Genomic DNA, 24,877 nt, shown 5'->3' on the forward strand with positions numbered 1-24,877 from the left:
TGCAAACATTCAATCGAATATTATGCTATTTGATATTTGCTTAGGCGTAAATTTTAGTATTCAAAGTTTTCGAAACAAATGAATATACATATTTTTAACATATAAGCCGCACCCCAAATTACAACATTGCAGGAAAAGAAAATGTCCACGTGTAACTCCATATGATGTCCAAATCTTTGTAAAAATAGTTTCCATTCGCAGATGCACGAATTATTTATGTCGTATCTTCCGCCAGTGGCTTTGTTCTGCACCACCGCAGTGATGCTAATGGAGCAGACCTTTGCCCTAAAGGACGTTTTACGGCAGCACAGGCCGCACTGCCGTGACACACAGGCCGCACTGCCGTGACACCACACCTCCAGGGGAAATCAGCGCTGCTGTGAAATTGCACAAGTCAAAATTCGCATAAAATTGGCACCCCAATTTTACTGTTCAATGCAGAAAAAAAAAAGTTGTGCATGCAACAATATAGTAAATTTTAAAAGATGTGTAAATGACAGCTTCGCTTTTAGTGACCACTTGCATTGCATAGCTAATAGCCCAGCCAAGGCAAAGACGAATTCATTTACATTTGCCTACTGATTTCTACATCTGCTGGATTATTATTTGCAGTGGCCATACGGCTTTCCTGAGCCCCGTACAGCTGCTCTGAATAGATTTGTGTCTATGCGGCACTAAACTATATTTTAGTGGCCAACACCAGGCTAAACAGCATTGGTAAGGCCTAAGAGCCAAGGCGGACAGCAAACCGTCGCCGTCACAGAAAGTTTGTTCATTAGTGATGAGGCTCGAGATCATTGGCGCTTGCCTACCGTGTTCATCTGTGCGCTTTCAGGATGGAGCGGGTTAAAGGGGCCCTGAACCACATTTTATTGAAGTGGGGAAAGGCATGTGAAGTGAAGATAGGCTATTTGAAAAATACTTTGCTGTAAAAAGTACTTCGATGCATTGAGCAGAATTATTGGAACTCAAACACGGCCTCTTCTGTGCTCCCGTTCCTTCTTCAGTGCCTTGCACTGCAAAGGCTACGGCGCAGCGGGGCATGCCTACAACACCCTGCCTTCTAATTGTCACCATAGCGCGCAGTTCAAATTTCATTTTGGATGTTGACGTAGACGCCATGACTTCCACCTTTGGTGCCTATGATGCAGCTGTCCTGAGTGAGCCGCAGTGCGTTTAGCCAGTAGACTCATGGCTGCACCCCATGGCAGCCATGGTATCTACACCATGTAGCCGATCGTAGCTCGATGTTGGCTATTGGCAAATTCTGTAACTATTCGAAACGTTTGTTTCGAACCCAAAATTGATATTTCCATAAGCTTACAAATTTCATTTGCCATGCTTTCATGCAGCAAATGACTTGTCTGTAGATATGGCGCTACTGCACATAACTGGAAAGAGTTATCTAAATGAGGAGGCATGCAATGCACAGCAGGTATAACAGCTAGATCACATCCCCCCTTTCGCTTTTTCTCATTTCAGGCGCATGAGAAGACTTGCCAACACTGCACCAACTTGGTAATATTGACCACTGCATCAAGGAGGCCATCATCATCACACACTGAATCTAATAACCCATTGCGTACCATCAGTCCAGGCATTTTTCTCAAGATCATCGTGATTTCTGTATATATATTAGAAAAAAAAACAGCATGCAATATAAATTTAATAAGTGAAAAAACATTGCCTCTGAACCTATGTTGCCTGTTTATGTAGTAATGAATTGTCATACTTTCAGTGCTCAGTTCCAAGATCAATTGTGAAGTAAACGAAATAAAAGTACTGCCATTATGACATTCGTAGTGTTCAAGGCGAGTTATGGCATGTGGCGATATCCTGGAATGGCAACTTTCGCATGTCCAGTGTGACGCCTCACTGTAGATGGTGTCTTTGCAAAGTTTCTGTTAAACATCCTGCAAATGCCTCAAGCAGCAGGGTGTGCCATATTGTAACTGAATTGAATAGTGGTAAATGAAAAATTCTGCAAGAACTCAGCAAAAATGTTACCGATTACTACAGAAACTACAGGAAGATTTCCTGTTCCGAAGATATTGTAGATCAATTTTAAATGCAGTGGCACTATTAAGTTTGGCCAACATTTTAATACTTTGGTGGAGGTAGGCTACCTACACTAGCACCACTGAAAAAGTACTTCCCATAGCTAGTTGGTTGCATTAGACCCTGTGGATACGTAAATAACTGAAGTAGGTGTGACAGCAATGTGTACTCTGCATCATGTGACTGCCTTAAGTAGCCAAAAGGAAACCTTGCACAAAAAAATTACACCTCATTATTATTATAATAAAGTAGCACCCAACACAGAAATACCTTTGTTACATTGTATATTCATAGCATGCTGATGCTGGTGATAAAACATTTTAGATTAACTTCCCTTATATGCAATAACTTGCAATACACTCTAACCCGGTTATATCGTACCCACATAACAAATAATTTCCTTTCAAATTCGATATATCTGGGTTCGACTGTATTGAGATTAAACTGTGTTCACATCAACTTCTCTTATGATAATGTATACTCAAAACATGCAGATGCAATAATTTACGGTAAACATGGTATACCACGCACTAAGGGACATTATATATCTCTAGCAAGGGCAGTATGTATTCCTTAATTTGCACAGGTGGAACATTGCTGGGATTTCTAGTGCATTGCATTGTCAGCCCTGTGGTCTTCTGTTCACCATTGGCTTCACTCAATTACAAGAGGTAGAAGTGGCACAGTCACCTGTGCCCGTAACTAGCCATTTAGCCCCAAGGCGTTAATCGCCAAGAGTCTGTTGATTACTCTGCAGAATGTGCAGTACGTCAAGCAAAACAGAAAAAAATTTGAGCTAGGTGCTCAAACCAGTATCCATACAACACCAGCTTCTATATATAACAATACTTTCTGGCAGCCGTAGCAAGTGTCATGGCCCTGAATATGCTTCACTGTTCTAACACAAAATTCAATTAGCTGTAAAGCCACTAAAGGTACATGAACTACAGAGAATGATGTGCAAGCTGGTCAGGGATGAAACTTTTAACTATACCCTACACCTAGTCACTCCGCCTGCGAGTTGTAAAGCGAAACTGTTAAAGTAGTTTCACAGCAGTTATTGTGCAGTGGCATGCTCGGTACCAATCGGCAACGCAACCTGCCTTGGAGTCCCAAATTTTTGCTTTGAAATTTAATTATCAGTAATTATGCAACACAAGTTACCTTGCGTACACCTCGCCTCGCATGGACAGGCAGCACCTTTGAAACATTTTTTTAGCCAGTAATCCGTAATTTTTGTTTATCACATCATGCTGTGCCAGCTCCGCATCAGAGGTCAGCAGTGCTTAGTATAGCTGTTGTGGTAAAGAGCACCTAGCAGCAGTCTGCTTTGGAGCCCCAAAGCGGCCGTAAAAGCAAGGCGTTGGTGAGAATGTGATGAATCATCGAGAACAGCCAGCATATATACTCCTAGTACTCACATTGGCATAGACTGCAGAGGATGCCTTTTTTTCTCTCTCTAGTGCAAAAATGTCAGGTCACTGCGAGGACCACTTATTTGATTTGCTGATGAAACTTCCTCTACAAAATACATATGCTCTCTTTTCTAATCTTTCCTCACTTATATGTATGAACATACAATATTCTGGACAATTTTTCATTTGGGATTTTAACCGGAATGGACTGATTTCCATGAACTGGAATGAGTCAATTCGACAACCTGTCATGCAATGACTGACATAAAAGTAACATTGATGGCAGTTAGCCTGCACACATGGTGAAAATGTCTGAGGTTGCTGGTGTTCTCCATGCAAGTGATGAAACCAACCCAGCTTCATTCCCTTCCTTGGCTTAAATATGTCTGCCAGCACAGCGGAGATGTGTTGCAAGAATGACAAAATGCAAACATCCAAGCTTAAATGTGAATATCACATCTTTACTTATTAAACAGGTGAGTGTTCGAATTGGGTGGCCTACAATCCGCTTTTCAATGGTGGAGAGGCCATTCCAGGGTCTTCCAAGTACTACGCCGACCGATGCAGCTTCTACTCGTACTGGCCCTTGATATCTTTCCACAGCTTCTGCAAGTAAAAATAATGCAAGAAAAATTGTGTGAGCAGCACAGCAGCCTAACATGTTTTATTTTGTTTTCATGTCACTTTAGTACTACTATTTTGTTGTGTCAGTTACCACAGCATCCTGTATAACTGCAGACGCAATTAGCAGACATACCAATGCACGAAGATGACCTGATAACGGAAGATATACAGCGACTTGAGTTCTTTTTTCAATTTTTGAAGCATCCCTTCTGAAATTTTCTGAAACTTCACTCGTAGCAATGCTCATATTTTGGCCCGTGCCGCTCGATAAAAAGAAATGGCGTCTTCAATGTTCCAGTATATCCTGGGGAAAGAAAAAACTCCGCTTTATGCGCACCTCGACGCCTAAGCGAAATGCAGCGCTGACGCAGCTATTGCCGGGAACCAAATAATTCTGTTGTGCAACTTGGCGATACCGAAACAGCGGTAAGTGCACATTCAGTTGGCAAAATAAAAATGCAAGCCCTCGCACAACCTTACAAATTACAGCAATTATGCATCGAGTAGGTTTCGAAGAAAGTTCCGAGAACTATAAAACGATTTATTGGCGCTGAGCTATGCTCCCTACTGAGAAGCAGAACTAGTGCCCTTTCCTATCAAATCTCCATATGAAAAGTTTATAATATCCAGATAGGCTGTGGCTTCTGAGGCACCTTTGCGTCATGCAGTGGCATAGGAGAGCTCTGCTGGGCAAGATTCCGACTATTGAAGTGTAGTACAGTCCAGCTATGAAACGATAAAGACGCGTATGTTGACTGGTGCAGTGGGTCGCAACCAACAACGTAGGGCAAACGTAAAACGGTCCGCGCGACTCAAGGCTGACAGGCGGGTTACTTGGAGGCCCTTTTACTACTCTGAGGTAAGTAATGTATGAAGTTTTGGACGTACCCCTTTATTCACCGACTCGAAGATCGTGTTCGCTGTGATGTCCGTGATGCGCTCCACGAAAAATGCGCCCACAATTGCGGCTAACGCAAATGTCGAGGATCTCTTGAAGACACCGTTGTACAGTGTGGTCGCAAAACCACCGGCCATCGTGAAAAAGTTCTGGGATTGGCGCGTGTAGAAGCAGAGAAGTTCAGCCTGTACACCGACGACCTCACGATGCGACTCGTCCTTGCAGATGATGACTGCAGCCAGTGCTACAGTTGGCTCGGTTGGCTCCATGTGACTGCTTGCAAGTATTTTTGTGCATCTTAAGTTTTCAAATAAAAATAACGTTTGAATAAAACGTGGATAAGCTTATTTCTTAAGTTTGGAACGTCTAACACCTACAAGCGACATAAAAAAAAAATTCCGAAAACCACGCTTTTAAGCAATTGTTGACGTCACAGCCGCCATCCTTAAACTTCACGTTTTGACAGCAAAATAGTTTTTGGATGGTTGTGGGCATAGAGTTTCATATTAGTATACCTAGAGGCAAATCTGGCGCTGCGATCGTTCAACCATCATGGGAATGATGGGAAGTACAGGCTTCGGATTGGCATTCTATTGACTGGCGAACTAGTGTACAAGTATTTTTTTGGCAGTTTTGGTTTCGCTCCAAGCGCAATTGCTATAACCTGCAGTTGGACAGTGCAACGCAAAGCTCTTTGCCTTTGTTATGTTGCTCGGAGTGGCGATAGCGCGCTGGGCCAGCGACTGGGACGATGCTTGTGTCGCGGTGTGGCGTCGAAGCCGTGACGAGAAAGCGGCGGCATCGTAAACGTTGAAAGAACATGTTTTGAGCGTTTGGACCTTTGTTTGTTAAGTGTGTTAGGTTCGCACTGTAGCGTTACGTGCTTTATGAAACTTCAGAATAGGACAAAGAAGGCACTACTGATACAAGACATATACAGTTGTACTTCTAGTGGCTTGACAATCAAATTTTATTGAGGGCTTCATTATGTGCTCATTTATGTGCTCATTGAAATGCGTGTTTTAGGACTTTGAGAACACAAACTTACTTGTGGTAGGAAAGATAGCTGCTTCCTAGCTGTAGTCTAGTGTCGCACAATGGGTACCCGCAAAGCCACGCTGTAACGCTTCGGAAGCGGTACGCCAATATAAAATATGATGCAGCATACTCGTAGGAGGCCACTAGCGTCCTAGCTAGCACTGCAGCAGATGTGCTTAAAAGTACTTGAAGACGTTCAGCAATCGTGACAGCCGACGCAACCTTTCGAAAGAGCGAGAGAGTTCGCAAGTGCCTGTCGTCTGCGAGAAAAGTCTCGCGTTTGCAGCGAGCAGGCGTCGTAGCAGACGACACTTGTAGCATTCCTCTCAAGGGCGCAACGCTTTGTCACAATACAACATTTTTATTTCCAGAAATACATGATGAATATTTTTATATAAGTACTTGCACGGTTGTTTTGCTGTTGAAGAAATGAATAAATAATTATTCTTTGGCGTTAAATTGGGAACAGAATCGCACAAGTATGCACACCCTGGTGTGTCCTGGTGACAAACCATAGTAAACCATGCTTCCATCTCAAAGTCATACAAAGTTTATGCAGCGTGTTGTACATTATATAACACACTGCAGAAATAGAATTAGATTTTACGCGATAATATTTGAGTATAGCTTTGTTTACTGCGCCAGAAACAAACGCCGCTAGTCTAAAGACCGAAGTCAATCCGAAGCCTGTACTTCCCATCATTCCCATGTAGGTTGAGGAACGCGCATGAGAACCCCCGTAGACACTAGCGCCACATTTCCCTCTAGGGTATTTTTAGAAACTCTATGGTTGTGGGCTTTGAAGCAACTTTCCGTCGCCGGCATACCGGCATATCGTGCGTGCGACGCGGTACATTCATGTACTGGGAATGTTTTCGAAGTTTATTTTCATACTGTATTGTTTCTAACTGCATACTACAGCGAAAGTATTTGAATATCGTTCACCATGCCCTGCGGTATGTTCTCTCATTGACGTTTGTTCTCTTTAGAATCTATCTTCGAGCGAACAAACAATTTTCGTTTCATTAATAATTGTCCCGACGATTTCATCTTGCTTGTCGGATAATTATGAAGAACGATTGCATATAGTTCACATTTCTTCTGTAATTTATTTTTGAACAGAAGATGAAGGGAGCTTGTTGGTCACGATCATCGACACAAATCCTTGCGCCAGTTTACTTCAGAATGAAGAGGTGAGCGTCTGCTGCAAGGTCTCATCATGTTGTTTTTCATGTATTCTGCATTTGCATCTATCCCTGGCTCGAAAAGTCGCAACACAATCCTTCATGCACTTTGCAGTGCTGGAAAATGTGCAAATTATGTTCTCATGTAACGTACTGTTGCGAGTTTAGTGTTGTGAACGGCGCACCCTAGATACGGATCAAGATATTCGGAGGTTCAGCTTGACGGAGGCCGATACACACACACACGTCCTTGACGCACACTTAACGTTACCTACAAGGAGATAATTGCAATGCTCTGGTTTACTATAAGGCAGATTTGTGCGTGTACGCATACAGTGCGTACGTACCTGTGTTGAACTGCCGGACAGTGTAATGTTTTCGCCTTTCCAAGGGTCAGCTGTTGAAGTTTTACTGGCTGCTGCAGCACCGTGTAGCTTGTGTACTTGGCATTTGTATCTGATGACTGAGTGTGTGGCTGCATCTGATTGATGACTGAGTGTATATTATGTTTGCAGGGGATAGTATCAAGGTTTCTCGATGCGGCCACTGTGTTCTGCAATTCGCATCTGATGCTCAACCCATGCAACAGGTTGGCAGTCATTGCCTGCCATTCACACAAAAGGTACGGTTGGCAAAAGTGTGTGTTGGTGCAAGGAATGGCTGTGACGGTTTGTGTGTGACGCATCCATTTTATTTTCAGCATTTTTCTGTACCCCAAAGCTCTGCCCTCTGCCCAAGAAACCGTTTCAGTGGATGGGCAGTACGAACTCTTCAGCGAGGTTACAAATGCCATCAAGGAAGGCGTTAAAGAACTAGTTTTGTCAGGTAAGTTTTAGTTCAAGTGCAAATCATGTTTAGAGAATTCTAAGAAAGGACTAAGAAGTGTGTTGCAAAGCTGTGTTTCAGTAGCAATATAGTACTAAAAGTGATGCCATAACGCCACAAATAAAGAAGTTATGTTTTTATTGTCAGCAAGCTGTTACAACGGCCAGACAGCGTTCTCATTGCATGATCTTGCTATTGCTAATTGTGCTGCACTAAATGCTTTGTTATTGAATATGGATGTGCCCAAATAGACATTCTAGTGAAAACAGTGATACTAGTGACCGCTAATATTGCAATGTTGCCGATTGTTACACTGTATTGCTTTGTCATAAACCATTTGTTTGGAACTTGGAATTACCTTTGTAAGATTATATCAAGAGCCAAACATAAATAGCTCCGTGAAATTAAGAACACTGGTTCCATTATGCTTTTCTGGGCTTTCTTCCTCTTGGTTTCTCCAGTAGATATACGTGACCTAATGATCTTCTCATTTGATGGATTTCATTGCACATACCGAAAGTAATCAGTCAATGTGCAGAGGAGTAATTGGAATTATATGGTATTTATTCATGTGTACTCGACTTGAGAATGCACAAAGCTAATTTTATGCTTTGAAAATGCACTTTCATAGTTTTGCTCCTATTACACCAGTTAGACATATTACACCTGAACATTTCACTTGTTTTCATGTCTACAGCAACCATTTCCTGAGAACACTCCAGTACTTCGTAACATTGTGTGCCGTGGAACTTATAAGCTTCACATGCCACTCTGTGCTCTTATATGCCCTTGTGTCATTTGTTTAAAGCTACCATTCACCATCAGCTATTGAAATCAGTCCTGCACCATTCCAACAGTCTTACTGTGGGACAATTTTTATTGTCCTGGCATCCACGCTGCAAGGAAACTCACCCTATGATTCATGCATGCATCTTATCTGATTGAACCGTTTTATGGCTAATAACCAACAGGGCACCTTTACGTGCACACCTCGATGTCATGCGAGGCAGCTGGTGTATATTGTGGAGCAGGCAACATCATGGTTGGGCAGCTCAAGCCCATAATTAAGGCATAACACAACAGTCTGTTAGTGATGCAGCTTGCCTGTACTCTGTTAACCCTTTCAGACACCACTTTATCCCGTTGATTCAAAAGTTGCTTTCACTACATCTCTTGCATCTTCAGAATCGTAGAAATTGTACAGCTGCAGAAAAGATTAAGAACTTTCAATTGTTTAGTGAGTTTTGGCAAGTTTACAAAATTTCAACTCCATGCGAAATCTCCCCACAGGAACACAAAATATGAGGACATGTACTATTTCGTATTTTGAAAAGCTTGAAAAGCACTTATCCAGCCACTTGAAAATTATGCCTGGCGCATGACATTGTAAAAAACAATGAAAAGTGAACCCGCTACATACAACATACTGACACAGTAAAAAACACCCAGCCATCTACCTTTTCACTCATTTTTCTAAAACATTCTGGACATTATTCAAAATTGAAGCACAGTTCCAATAATAAGTGTTTCAAGATGTATGGAACACATTTTAAATACCATTACTTTCATCAGTGCTTTTGCTATTGATGCGCTCTCCTGCTGTGCACAATTGTGTAGACAGCGTCTCAAAGGGTTAAACTGTGTGCTACCTCATGACCATCAGCATTTCTTGAGTGTCCCAACCATGCCTTGACATCACATGCAATGTGAACATGGTAGACATGGTGACTGTTATTAGGATGCTATTTGCTGTCGGGCAACAGAAGGAGAAACAAATGCAGTACTTCTGTCATTTAGGCACAGTGCAGAGAAGTATTACATTGTCTTCTGCATTCCTTCTCACTTTCAGATAAGTGTGAATCACCCATTTCGGAAACCCTGCTGACAGGAGGACTCAGCCTTGCCCTTTGTTGTATCTTTTTCGGGAATTGGATGCTTTTCTTTTTTTTTTTTTGCTCGAAATGTTATAATCTGTTTGTGTTGAATTTGGTGCATATTCTCCTGAACCTATAAAAACCATAGACATTCACAGGATAGAAAAGGAGACGGCAGGTCAGAAAAAAATAGCATCCCGAATACTGGTAAGTTTAACTTAATGATGGGTGTAATTTTTACGAATAGTTAAATGTTTTCTTCCTCCGTACAGGTGCTATCTGCATCAGGTGAAAGTGCTTCTCAGTACCTCAACTTCATGAATGTCTTCTTTACTGCACAAAAAAAGGTAATTGCAGCTGCCATTCACTTCATTACCATTGTAGTTTTATTGTTCTTGTTGCATCTAAACAGGCATTAAGGCAAATTGTTAAGCTTACCTATACCGTGTAATGGGTATCTGTTGCTCCTACAGACGTGCGAGTAAAACATAGTTCCAGAGAAACACTCACCTGCGTGTTTTTCTGGAACTATGGGGAGGAATTACAGGTTTGCAACAGCTGTGCCACTTGCACCAGATTGCACCAGGAGCGATCCCTTGTGCCGTCCTGCTCAAAGTAGCATTTTAGTGCAAAATGGCACCAAGCCTGAGTCAAATGAAGCATAAGAGCGAAAGGTCTCGGGCCAGTAAAACAAACCATTTAAGCCATGCCGTCATCGTCATCATCATTGTGGAAGTCACCGAGGTGGCCATAGCCATGGATATAACAGATGCTGACGGTTCTTCATTCGTTGTTTTCATGCTTTTGTTGCATTTTTCTTTGGCAAATGTTCCAATGTACAGCCAGTGTGCGATATTCATGTTACTGCTGTTCGTGCTACAGTTTATATCTTGTACCAGCATGGCATGGAGTTTGCAAAAGAGGATATTGGACCAAAAAAGAAGCATCGTTGAATGTCCGGTGCCACTAAATCTTATAATATGCTTGCTTGTGACTGGGGACGTCCTTTACATCCCTGCATGATCGGAAGAGCAGATTCCATTGTTGTAATTTAATCAGCTTTCACATGCATCATGTTGTGTATGTACCATGGCAATCCCTCCTGCCATGCGCACATTAGAAGCCATCTTGGATGCCTTAACTGTAACTTTGATTTAATCGTGCACATTCCAGGGCATGGTCTTGTTGACATGCTCTAGTTTAGCGAACTTCTTTGTTTTTGCTCTTTTGAGATGAGCCGTATGTGGCAAAGCCAAAGTCCTAGAAGCAACTCTGTAGCGGGATATACACACAAGGAAAGCCATTCTGGTAATACTGTTAAAAATTGATTGAACTGTTCTGGTAATTTTTAGCCTGAATCTCTCATTGATACACATAATTACACACATACACATAAGTTGGAATCGTTACCATATCTTGAATCTAGGTGTGTTGTACACTGCACCAGAGGTGTTTGTCGCTGTGCCAAATCAGATTTTTGCCTGCGCCAATAGGTCACACACCTCTTCCACCACTGTAATCAGGATAAATAACGAACACAAACTCAAGTTGCATTTACAGAAACTTCAAGGTACAAGCAAAATGAGAGTTTGCCTGAACTAGAATTTTTCGCAGCTCTGGATGTGGCATCTCGCTCTTCCATGAGGTAGAACTACAGTGCCCGCTAGCAGCAGGACATTCGCGTGACAAAGCGAACATTTGCACACCTTGTTTGTCTAGGCTACTCAGCTTGTTGATGGCGTCAGCATGGCCTCCACAATCTGGCAGTGCATGGTCCATTCTCAGAGGCCATAGCATCTTTACTACGGTTACAACGGCTGCCGCAAGGTGGACATTGGCGTGCCATGTGCGTGGCATATTGGTGCATCATTGCCATGGTTACAACACTTTGTACCTGACTGTGTGGTAGTTATGCGATAACTAATATAGCCGTTGAAGGTCAGGCCACAGTTTTCGTCTTGTCATGTCATGCAAACATAAACGTAATCAAATATCATGCAAACAGAAATCGCACATTCCGTTTTTAAACGATGATCATAGTGTTGCACGTTGATGTCACGTCTGTCACAAGACGTGCATGAAATCGCCACCTCGTGATGATGCTATTAGTGCTGCCCAACAACCTCTGTCAGGGGCATTGCAGAGCCCCTTTAAAGGGCAACTCCAGCGTTTTTTTGTTGCCCATATTAGGATATTGTCATTTTGAAATAGCTTGACAGCCCTGTAACTGGTAGGATGGTGCAATTTACTTAGAAATTCATTAATAGCTTTATATAACCAATGAACGACGTACCAAAGTCGAAACTCGTAGCTGCTTCATGTGACATCACAATGAGTCGATGACATCAGATCATACACTACCGTAATGTAAACACACAGCACACAAGGCACCAACGTCAAAAGAGCGAAGCTGGTGATGTCTCCTGATGACACAGGGAGCTTTTAAAGCTCTTTCGAACTAGGCAGCGGCAATTTCAGCGACAGTAGGAGTGCTGAAGGATTGCCATTTGCTTTTGACCAGCTACTATCGTGCGGGGCAGCTGACGTGCCCAAGCTCACCGCATTGTGCTTTGGCAAGACGGAGAGAATCATGTCTGTCAAAACGATGGCTGTCAACTGCCGTCTCGTAGAGAAAGGAGCCAGCTTCGTTGTTTCTGGGCAAAGTGGCGTAGTAGTCTCTGACGTCCCAAGCACAGGCTGGCCAGTACAAACACAGGGTGGCCAGTCATACATTCATGGGCATGAGTCGGGAACACGCAAACAATATTTGAAATTAATTTTCAAGAAAACTGAATGATTTGCAGCCATACCGTTTGGAACAGATAGTCAGAGTGCAAAGGAGAACTTGTATTGAAAATTTGATTGAGGTAAGTGGACACCAAAAAATCGCCGGAGTTGCCCTATAAGTAAAGGAAACTTCCATAAAATTAGAACCAAATGAAATAAACAGAAATAAGCCTCATATTCAAAATTAGCCCGTAAGTTTACTGGTGTGCATGCATTTGTAGCACCGTAACATGGAGAGTAAAGATTTTAGTAAAATTTTGCTCAAAGACCCAGTTGCCCCTTAAATGGACACTAAAGGACAATATTAAATCGAGCTAGATTGAAAGATTAGGCTTCTGTAATAGCAAGTTCATCACTGGTAGCAAGAACAGAGCTTTCTGAAGTGAGAAAATGACAAAAATGTAAAATCGAAGTGGTGCCATTTGTTAGCGAATTATGTTACTTTACCTGCCACATCGGCACTGTCTCGTTCACAGACAGCATCATAGAAGAAGGTCACAGGGAGAATATGTCAACTCGTCTGTCGAGATGTGAGTGGTTCAAATTGGGGACATAAGTGGGACATTTTGTGACAGTTTTCTATGCTACAAAATGACGCGTGGGCATGCAGGAAACCATTGTGGATTTCCAGACAAATAATATATTGATCTAGCTTGGCCTTATGTTTTCCTTTAGTGCCTCTTTAACCACTATCGAGTGCTTGTTCTACACCTGTAGAAGAATGCCTATCAAGGTACAGCATGCAGGCTGGTTACATTGTCATGTAGTAGTGACATGCGCTGGTAAGTAGGCAGGCAGACAAACAGGAAAACGACAAACGCGGAAGTAACTATTTATTGGGTGAACTTGTGCCTTCTAAACCAAAGTAGAACTCTGGTGGTGGAAGCAAAAAGTGCAGTAGGTAGTCATCGAATCATATGATGCTGCTATCATGCAGTCCCCTATTTACATGAGTATCATCATACATTCCAGATTCCCTTGAGATAGGCCTCTGTGTTCAAGAACGCACTATAATCGGTAAACTCTGATAAAATGGTCCTTTTTTTCTACATGTGGCCACAACATTTGAACTGCATGAACAGTCATATTGTGAGTGCGTCTCGCACAGTGGCACAGATGTGACGAAGTATATCGTACTCAATCTGCTAAAATATACCTGGCAGCCTTATCATGGAGGATTGTGCATTGATGTGTGCAACTGCACGCAATGGTGCTCTGTCAAGTCTGCGTGAACAACAAACATGATGCATATCTCTGCAACTGTAAGGTACACTCTTCAAAAATTTTTAGCATTCATTGTGTGGCAAACGAGAGCAAAGCTGAGGTGCAAATTGCCACTCAAGGCTGCATGTCTCTCCATGATTTTAAACTTCTCAATAATGTACAGAGGATTGTAAGTGCTCCCGACTCTGAGATCCTTGGCACTGCACAGGAACCATCTGCTGCTCTGACAGTCTCAGAGGCTGTGCATTGGCATCCTAGGGGAGTTGCAGGCTGGCACAGAGGGGGCACTGCACGTGCAGAAACTGTGCCAGCAGAGTGGTGTCGGTACACAACATCAGTGACTTTCTGCTGACATAACGTAATTTGTTTTTTTACCGTCACTGGGTGACCAATCCCAACAGATTTTCAGGAGGAGTATGTATGCCAACAAAAGTTGGTTTTATAATCCTCCACGGTGCCTTAGTGTCTGTGTGGCTGTGCTGCGAAGCACGAGTTCACAGGATGAAATCAAAACCTCGGTGGCCGCATTTCGAAGGGGTCAAAATGCAAAAACAACCCTGTAGTGGAAATTAGGTGCTCATTAAAGAACCCCAGGTGGTCAAAATTAATTCGAAGTTACTTACTGCAGCGTGCGTCATAATCAGATGTGGTTCTGGCACCTAAAACCGCAGAATTTGTTGTTTTGTTTTGCGCTTTAATGGTGGTGCTGGCAAATGTAAGTTGACAAAAAATTAATATGTAGGCACTTCACAGTTGTGCTTTTGAATTGATCCTCATACCAAGCATTACTTTTTCAGAACGTCATCATAGATGCATGTGTCCTTGAAAAGGACTCTGGCTTGCTTCAGCAGGTGAGCCTTTTTTTACTCTGCCCTCATCACTTATTTTTCATGTTACCAGTGCACTTTCTGTTTTGGTGTCCAGCATCTTATAGTAGCATTTGTTTCTTGTACGGTAGCCAGTGATTCAAGAAATTAGGCATGGACCTATGCTACCACTATCTGCTGTGGTCATGAATTGTACTTATTTAAAGTTTTTTAAACAAAACTTTCCTGATAGTAAAAAAAATAAACTTAATTGAGGGCTTTCCACAAATTAGCATGTGCTGCTCTCTAGTAATGTACTTCTTGAAATCTCATACACGTGGCTGAGTACATTTGCTTGATTTAAAGTTTGCCATACTCCGGAATGACTATTTCTAGTATGGTTCAATTACTAATGGATAGATGATCAAATTAACCAGTGAATGACATAGTTGTGATGAACTAAGAATTGGCAAATGAGTCAAAGTCACTTGATCCTAATCAGCCCATCATGCTCTTTAACATTCTGCATGCAGTTTTGCAGAGATGACCTCTGTGCTTAACAAACCTGCTTTCTGTCACTGCAAGAGGTAATTCTGCGGCAGCCTTTGTCCTCTCAAGACATGCCAAGATAAAATAAGGATAAGAACCACAAGTTTGAAATGCTAACAAAGTAAGACAGCAAGGTATCTGTGTTATGCAAGCAACCTTTTCTGCGGTTATTGCAACACTGCACAGACAGCGACCGCAGCTGAATACTGCTATACGTGTGGTTTGGTTTTGTTTTCATTTGAGACATTATGTGCGTTAGTGCAACTGGATTACCAGTCAGCTAATCTAATGATAGCTGGCAATCTATATGATTAACTACATTGTTCTGTGCCCAAACCCAATTTCCAGAGATGTTGCTTTGGGTGTGCGAACTACTAGCTGATGGACAGGAACTATAAATGTTACAAGATTTATTTGAGAGAAAATCATGTGTGTAGTCAGGAACGTATTTCAAGATTGGATGTAGCATTGTTCTTGACATCTTGTTTGTACAATGGCACAGTTGTGCAATTAGGTTTGCATTTATTGTGACATGAGGGAGATGCTAAAAGCCTACTCTGTGTCGCTGTTGTTTCTTAGGGCTGTGACATCACTGGTGGGAAGTACATGAAGGTGCCAAACCACACAGGTCTCCTACAGTACTTACTGGTAAGTCCTGTTCGTCCCAGCTATGGCAGTTCTTGTTATTTTGCGGGTCAGCAATATTAAAATGATGTGACAGTCAGTCATGTCATGCCTTATATACGTAACATGTCTGAGTTCAGTGAGGCAATGTTCTGAAGCATTTTAAATAGAATACAGAGTGGACCACAAAAGCAGCCAAGTTTTAAAGTGTTTTCATGCAAGATGTTCTCACCCAGTTTGTGCTAGAATGTCAGGATACACCTGTCACTTCATAAAATTCTACTAGGGCTCTGTACTGTGCATTTTGATGTTTCTAGTGCAAAGCATTCTTGGCCTCTTACCAAGCACTTTGCAGAAGGTATGTGTTCTGATCTCGCCTAGTTTGCGGCCGTTCTAATATTTTTTTTAATTTACGTATGCAATGGTGGGATTTGAAATAGGTTTCCCCAAGGCAACAGCATGATGCTCTACCCATCAGGCCATGACACATGCATGACACTGGGGAATAACAAGCGGTTATACACACACACGCACACACACACACACAGCTAAGCCTCGATATAACGAAGTCAGTAAAATCGGTAATTTGTGTTGTTGTATCAAAATTTCGTTCTATTGAAATTCGACCTTTCATGCAAATAAGTACAGTCGCCGATAAATTTTTCTTTCACAGAAAGGTGCCACAGAATTTTCCGAATTATCGCTCAATTGAAAAAAGCAAATTTGAATGAGAAAACAATTCATTTTGATAAATTTGGCAGTCGGCGACGAACGATGCGCCTTGGTGCCGCGTACGTCGACGATATCTCCACATCTGCGCCACGAATTAGGCAAAGCCAGCCACGCTTCGCATGCACAATTTGTTATGCAACAAATTGCATAACAACAATTTATGAACGCAGGAGCATGCCAGTTTTCCACCATTCTTCCCATGTGGCAGCTAGCGCTGTGATATTTATGCTACATTGCACCCTTCACCTTTTGGGATTGGCCCCAGTTTACCCAATGTGCTACCTTCAGTATTGACCGAGGTCGTAATGGAACAAGTTGTAACGTGTCTTCACCAGAGTGCAGTAATTAAGTTAGTTGTAGGGCAATCCTCCCTGTCGTTGTTCTTGAGCCATTGTCATCTCCATCATTTATGCTTTGCAGTTGCATGCTTGTGTCACACTCTAAATTGCTTGCCTTACATGGACGCATTGCACCATCTTGTAGTATCTTTCTAGAACCCCAATAAATGCTAGGTACCTACCTGCAGAATGCTTCACATAATATTGATTGTTACAGTGTGTGGGATCTGCATAACTCCTTTAATGTAGCTTGAGTGCATCTACTTATGTTTCGCATGTTCTAGGTAGTTTCAAGTGCATTCTTTATTGTGATTTCACATTAATGAATGTAATGAGTGCAAATAATTTCTACAGCCGATAGCCAGTGACATTGGACGGCAAGGTTGCAAGCGATGTAATTTCAAAATCATTCACAAAGCATTTCTTGTAATGAGATTCAGCTTATAATGAAAGCCTTCTGCACATGTGGCGAGTCAGCATTCTGATTTCTTAGAACAGTACCAACTCAAACAGCAATTTGTCTCAAGTTTTCAAGAGTCTTTTCTCTTTCTCATTATGACTATTCCTTGGCAGTGGCTGTTCCTTCCGGATAAGTCAACAAGGGACTATTTGGTATTCCCACCACCAGTTCATGTAGACTACAGAGCAGCCTGTTTTTGCCACAGGAATCTCATCGAGATCGGCTACGTATGCTCGGTCTGCCTTTCCAGTGAGTTTTCTCTTGATGTTCCATGTAATTTGGCCATGTAGGGCTGTGTTTGTTTTTTTACTTCACTCAAGGAGCCCTCCAACATGCTCTGAGAAAGGTGTGGAATATGCCTGGTATTATCGGTTGTTAAAAATATCGCTGATATTTTTTAATGCACCTTGTATGAGTTATGATGCAATCAAGTGGTGTCCCTGCTGGGCTTAGACAGCCTTCCTCTGCTTTTCATCCTTGGTGCTGCACTGGAATTTGTGCCACCTTGCATTGCACTGTCCATTGTCGCTCTGACCTTTGGAATCGGCACGGCCTCCAAGTTTGGGTCACTGCATTGGTTGGTCTCATAGATCATTGTATTGGCACAGTGGAATCATTTCTGGCCACCAGATGGCACCATCCACTTATTAGTCGTCAGATGCCTTTGGATTTAGTTTTACCTTAGGCACTGCTTAGTCGCGACACCTCCAGAAATCCGGCCGATGGCTATAATGTCCATCAGTGCACCGCAATGCATACGGAAAAACGGCCAGTTTTTAAGAAGTTCAGGGAAAGGACACTTTAGCAGAAGTGAGCAGAAACTGTGAACCAAACAGCCCAAATGCGTACACTTCTGAGCACAATTGTAGGCTCTGCTGCCTGTACAGCAATATTCAGTTCACGAGAGCATTGTCTAGTGGTTATGCATGTTTACTGTGCTCAGAAATTGTTGCAGGGCCTCCTTTAGGGACACTAAAGCAAAATAGTTCAGATAGACTGATGACCACAATATAGAAATCATGGCAGACATGTTACTTTTACTGAGAGTAGAGAATGTGCGGGTGGCGACTTAGTGTTAAAGGTCCCCTGGAACACAACAAAGAAAACCTTGGGGGATCTGGAGAAGCCCCTGTGAACATTCGAGCCAAATATTATTGCACTGCATGCAGTATGGAATTTGCAATCTCGTGTTGAAACAATAAAAAATTTCTTGCTATCACCTTCGCAATGTCGTCATTGCAAAAGGCCACCAATAGCTAATGGCTGATTTCGTGATCGTAGGAACATTCTCGGTACAGTCAAACTCACTTATAACGACACCGGTTTTAACACTATATATATATATATATATAGTGTTAAAACCGGTGTCGTTATAATTGAGTATATATATATATATATAACAATGAAAAGCTGCTGCTGCACCTTGAACTTTTGTATATTTTCTATGGAGAAATAACCCGCTTACTACAATGTCCCCATGCCACATTATCAGTTATAATGATAAAGTCTGGCTGCTGGGTGTCCGTGCCAAAAGGTAATGGAATGCGGAATCCTTGAAAAGAAAAAAACAAAAGTAAAATGCGAGCCGCTGTGCAATCGCCCGCCACCCCAACTGTCGCTGCGCGCTTCTCTCCATGAAAGATGCATGCCAGCCTCACATGCATCTCTGCTGTCACCCTTCCACCCCTCCAAACACGAATGGGCTGCGCCCACAGCTCTGTGCCGCACCACCCTCCTTAATGCGAATGGACCGTCCAAACCGCAATGACAATGCTGCTCCCAGATTGGTCGCTGGTCCTCATTCTGCGCAATTATGCTAATGGCTTAAGTCACTCGTGCTTGTCTTTGTTTGTTGCGTTGAAGTCGTTCTTGGTGACTTAGCTATCAGCCTCATTTGACTCGCCGCTGAAATGGAACATGGCTGATTCGCCCGCTGATCATCGGCAATGCTTGATGTTGACGGTGGAAAGAAAGCACGCTGCTATAGGTTTGGAAACGAAGTGCTTCTAACTGATGAGGCAATCGTCGTGAACATGCTTGCATCGGATAGCGACAGTGATGGCCACGACAGCAGCATTGACGTGATAGGGCAGGCTGCCTCAACATTGTCCCCGCTGGAGGTCCTGTAGATGATTCAGTCCCTCATTTGTTTTTGCGAGGGCCCTTCCGCTTCACTACCTCTAGAGCACCTGGATGCCTTGGAGAAGGATGTCGGCAAGCTTCGTGTAAAGCAAGCAAGGTTGACGGACATTCGGTTTTTTCGTGCAAGCCAGTGGGAAGTACGTGGCGAGATGCTTGTGGCTATCCCGTCCCAGCATTTCTTCTGGATTTCACAAGCTGAGATGGTGGCACGGCAACCTTTCCGCATTTTTTAAAAGGTGCCTTTTGAGGCCACGAAAGCGATGCCTCGGCGAAGCTCGTATGTCACTTACCACCCTTGACCCCTGTTTGCAGTTATGGCATTGCCATTCTTGAACACCAACAGCCCCGGCTTGTTAACAATACGTAACCGCAGCATGCAGGAAGCAGAGTTAAATAGTTAAACGAGTCAACGCAATCAGAAGCCGGATGGAGGAAGGTGGTGGGGAGGAGAACTGGCCTCCCTGCCATTATAGTTATCTAGAAACGGCTATGCCATCCCATTTTGATTTCTTTTTTTCGTGCAACCTGGTTATAACAACAGTGGAATTTTCATTGCACTTGAATATTGTTATAAGTGGGTTCAACTGTAATACTATTATTGCTAATTTTGTGGTAAATAAGTGAAAAGTGTGTGTGTCTGCGATCTCAAAAAGACAGGAAAAGCACATCATCTTTACGCTACCAGTCTGCACAGGACAGTTGCATGTAGCTGCTGGGCTCCAAGACAGCAGCGACGTGCTGTGTAAAGTAAATGCCGCAGCCATTACGGGGTGCTGCGACAAGCCCTCTTGCCAGTGTGACACTCAACTTCCTGGCAATGCCCCTTTGCAACCTCCCATGAGTAGCTTCTAGCACGCTAGTGGAGATGAGAGGAGAGAGAAAGCTGCTCATCGGTGCGATGACTACATCTAACTCCGCTTATACTTGAAGGATTTAAAATACCTTTCCAGCAAGAGATTCGAGAGGTGGCGTGCTTTACTAGTGAGGCCATGCTATGGTTGGTTAGAAAAGTGTTTAAGGCCCCTTTAAGGGAACATCTGCACAACAGCATTTATTTGTCTTTTCACTTCGGGGATTGGTGTGCCAGAAGACTTGTATGGTGGCGTTACTGAACGGTTCAGTAACGTCACTGAATTTTGTGTCATTGAATATATTGTGGTTCATTGGAAACTAAAAGAAAAATGCAACCTGATGCTACAGGTATATACGACAACCCCAAAGGCATAGGGGAAATATCATGGACATGCGTCTATACTAGTGCCTATAAGCAAAGGAAAAAGGGAGTCCTTTATCCATGCAGTAAGCCTGTTTGTAATCTTTGCTTTGACGTAGCCGGGCCTTCACTATCCTCGCACTTCTGCTGATGTGTAGGAAAGTTCGCAAAGAAAATATCGCGTCCGGTCTAGTGTTAGCTTTCTCCCATGGCCGAGACACATAAAAGCAAAGCCCAATGACAGGGAGCTAAACGAAAAGGCTTTTGTTTTATATTTGTAGCAGTGTTCAAATACAGCGCGGAGTGCAGATTTATATTGAAAATTGAAGGGGAAAAAGATAACGTGTTTATGGTAAGTACAGCGTTGTGATCTAATTTGTTAGTGCTCACAGCACCAACAACACACTGTTTAATGATCTCCATCTCTCAACCAGCAACCCACTGCTTGAATCAAGTGTTGTGAACTGTGAAAGACAAGCAATTTAAAACAGTCTCATACTCCTTGGCACCCACCGCAGTAGCCCACTGGCTACAGTGTTGCGCCGTTTGCTCGAAGTTGCATGTTCCATACCGGCTGCAGCAACTGCATTTCAGTGGAGGCGAAATGGAAAAACGTTCATGTACTTAAATTTATGTGCATGCTAAGGGACCCGAGGTGGTAAAAGTTAATCCATAACCCCCACTACAATGTGCCTCATAATCATATCGTGGGTTTGGTTCATGAAACCTTTGAATGTAATTAATTAATAGACTTGGTAAATGTAAGGTCATCACATAGTTACTTAAGGTTTGCCTTCCTTCATGTTCATTGAAGAAGGTTCAGTAGCTTTGCAGTGAGCTGATATAGAGTGAACTCATGGCAACTAAGAAGGTGCCAAAGATTGGTGTAGGGTGGGTTGCTGCAGTTCTGTGTAACTAATTTTAGTAAATCACACTCAACAATCTGCCGAAAATGATGTTTGGGTGTCTTGCATTGCATAGCTTCAAGCACTCTGTGCCTGGATTGCAAAATGGAACTTCTGCAAAAGTAATGACACTGTTGTTTCTTTTCAGTTTTTTGTGCATTCAGTCCCATCTGCTCTACATGCCAGTAAGTATTCCTCTTAACCTGAACCTTTCCTGTGGCTGTGCTGCACCATTTCAGGTGTTAAAAGATTTCAGTGAAATGCCTTTGAGTCATCGTGTGAAAAGAATTGTCTTCGCAGTGTTTAACTCATTGGCTATCATATAGTATTGTGCGCCCTGTGTGGCCCTCTGTTCCAATTACCCCATATGCACGCTATGTAAACTTCCATAATCGGATTCATTATAATAGTGCTGTTCGGTAATAAATGCTGAAAAAATGCAAAAAAAAATTCTAGGTAGCTCACCAAAAGTGCCACAGGGGTTGCCTTTTATTTATTCATTTCTTTAATAAACATGTTCTATCTTTCTCTCTCATTTACAATCTGAATGAGCACTTTTCAGTTCAGCTCTCCAACTGCCATTCACAGATTCATTTTTGTGTGGAAAAGCTTGGAACACTCAGTCATTTAGAAAGGAGCACTTTTTAAATGCTGACCTGGGACACGATGTAAGACTTGTTCGAAACATGTGTTCAGTTTTGCCCCACACAATTGGTCTAGGCTGTGCCGAGTCGTGCTGTCGCCTTTTCTTTCTTCTTTTATTTTCCTTTTTGCACTGCATAGTCCACGCTGCCGTGACAGATTTCGTTTGCCGGGGTTTGGTGGAATCTGACATGAGAAATGCACCCACGGCGCCTCTTCAAGGCACATAGTTGCCAGAATGCACGTGCAGATGTCCTAGAAATGTCAAGTAAAGATATAAGGCAAATGCAAGAAATCAGACCACCCCTGAAACGGACACATAGTGCCATCTATTGAGAACATCTCCAAACTTATCCCGCTTATATTGGCTAGTGTGGCATCCACGAACAGCTTTTTACACCAAGGATACCTCTCGCCCAGCTAATCACCAGCTTTGGCTCTATGGCTGCGTTGACAATGTGACCCTCCATGGTTAGCTATCTTTGGCAGCAGACCTATTTTTGATGTATTCATTACTGAATACACTATGGGAGCATGTACCCATTTCGTGCATGCCAACAATGCGAGAAGAAAACCAAACTTCTCTTTAAACAATATTTGCTCATTGTGATGTCTGCATTTCAACCTGGGGCAATATTCGCAGGGGACAATTTCATTCTCATGAGGATTCACCCAATTGGTACCGGATGCATTAGTGTCTATGCAATAGCATTCCTGGCACAGCGCTAATTGTGCTACCTTCAAACAGTGCCAGAAATGTTGCCCTTTGAAGACACCAACGTGTTCTGTGCTAGACAAAAGTAACCTTAGTGAAAGTATGTTTTAAGAGTGATTAACTGAATGCAGCCTTGATATGCGAAAGTGTGCTGTATAACTTCCTACTAAACTTTTCATCTCGTGGAATAATTTCATGCTCGGCATAGGCGTTAATGAAGTTGCCTGGCCTATCGAATGCAAATTTCTGTGTTCCATTCAGTTTTCCCCGCAGGGATGCCTGTTGCCTCATGGCTGCTACTTCCGTTACTAAAATACAGTCGTCTGGGTTTGTGACCACCTTGGCCATTGTGTGAACAGTGTGTGAAGACTGTTGTTTTTTCCTCCCTGATGTAAACACATGTGCACGTAACAGTGCTGCTCAAGGAGACGAATTGTACAAAGACAAGGAGATGGATAGAGTAAGAGAAAAGCACAAATTAGTCACTGACTGACTACTTATTCGGTTTCCTGCATCATGCGCCGTCTGCTCATCATGCCATGCAAAACGTACCATCTGTCGTTTTGGAAATGCGCTGCTGTTTTTCTATTTGGTGTGTGTGTTCCGCCCCTTCAAAAACTGGCCTAATATGTCATACCCTTTCGTTGTAGCATTGCTGCTTTTGGATAGCACAACTCTTCCATTTCTCCTGCAGGACTGCCTTCAAGTTCACTGGGCCTTTACCATCACTGCTTAAAGCCAAGAAGAAAAAACAGAAACTCGGGATCTAATTTCCCTGCCAAATACAAGGAAATCATTTCAGAACCAGCAGAGCCGTCAGCACCCTCATTAACATCCAGAATCGTGCATCGGAAAATTAAAACTGTCACTCAAGGGCAGCTTATTTGGTCCTTCCTCCACATTCTCATCAAGTTTCTGAGCAACATCTAATGGACAGCAGCATTGAATTATGGGCTGCAAGTTAGAAATGTAACAGCATTGCAAGAGGATGGAATGTTGGCTTTTTGGCGGTGATTGACTGTAGGTGCAGCTCATGAACATGGACAGATGCACACAGTGCTGTTTGTGCCCACTTTTGTTCATCTCGTGTTCCTGTGGTGTACAGCCTGTACCTGTAGTTAGCAGTGTTGATCACAGATGCAGTAAATTTGCAATTTCACCAAAAGGGCAAAGCATTGACAGCAACCTCAAGGCATTAAATTATTACTTGAGGTAAGGCTGGTAGTTTTCAAGGCAGTATAAAGTGCAGTAAACACTTTCTTACTAAACAAACGTGATATAAAAAAGAAACTAGTACTATTTAGCATGATGTACATGACCGGGGTAGTTGGAGAAGTATAGGAGAGGCCTTTGCCCTGCAGTGGGCATAACCAGGCTGATGATGATGATGTCACAGCCACATTTCCAGGTGGACATACAGCATTGTTGCTTCCTTTACCATTTCACTGCGTTGTACTTCCAACATGTCACTCAGGAAAAAATTGGTTGCAGGGAAGCAGATTTTGTATGAAACCGGTGCACATCATGGAATAAAGCATTAAGATTTATTTTTCTAACCATAATTTTGCTTATATCAACAGAAAGCATAAGCTTTCTTGCCTTCAAGACTACATGACAGCCCTCATCATTATCTAGGCACCGTCTACAGCTTATTGCAACTTAAAGGAGCCCTGAAACAATTTTCTAACTAATCGTAGCATGGCTTCACTGTTAAAGAACGCCGTCCCACGAATCTCAAGCTGCAAAAATTGTTTGAATCCTTTTACTATAAGTGGAGTTATTGCATCGATACACAGCTTTCTCTCTCTTTTTCATCTCTGCTAG

At 42.7% G+C, this 24,877-nt stretch overlaps 2 protein-coding genes across 4 annotated transcripts in view; both read left to right on the forward strand.

The window, feature by feature from the left end:
- Snr1 (SWI/SNF related, matrix associated, actin dependent regulator of chromatin, subfamily b, member 1) overlaps positions 1-1,794 on the forward strand; it is a 30,132-nt gene extending 28,338 nt beyond the window's left edge. For all 3 annotated transcript variants that reach the window (XM_050169600.3, XM_050169598.3, XM_050169599.3), the window contains one exon: positions 1,483-1,794. In XM_050169600.3, the coding sequence (XP_050025557.1) occupies positions 1,483-1,522 (40 nt within the window). In that variant the 3' untranslated portion in view covers positions 1,523-1,794. The remainder of the gene's footprint in view (positions 1-1,482) is intronic.
- A 5,031-nt stretch (positions 1,795-6,825) lies between these two features.
- Tfb4 (transcription factor B4) lies at positions 6,826-23,931 on the forward strand. Its single transcript, XM_050169606.2, has 12 exons — positions 6,826-6,989; positions 7,156-7,226; positions 7,733-7,839; positions 7,918-8,042; positions 9,892-9,954; positions 10,065-10,123; positions 10,189-10,263; positions 14,725-14,778; positions 15,862-15,930; positions 17,550-17,685; positions 21,845-21,881; positions 23,748-23,931. The coding sequence occupies exons 1-12, from the start codon at positions 6,980-6,982 to the stop codon at positions 23,821-23,823; spliced, it is 882 nt and encodes a 293-aa protein (XP_050025563.1). The 5' UTR covers positions 6,826-6,979; the 3' UTR covers positions 23,824-23,931.
- Positions 23,932-24,877: the final 946 nt, after the last annotated feature.

This window comes from Dermacentor andersoni, chromosome 3, assembly GCF_023375885.2.
Source record: "Dermacentor andersoni chromosome 3, qqDerAnde1_hic_scaffold, whole genome shotgun sequence".
NCBI classification, from domain to species: Eukaryota; Metazoa; Arthropoda; class Arachnida; order Ixodida; family Ixodidae; genus Dermacentor; species Dermacentor andersoni.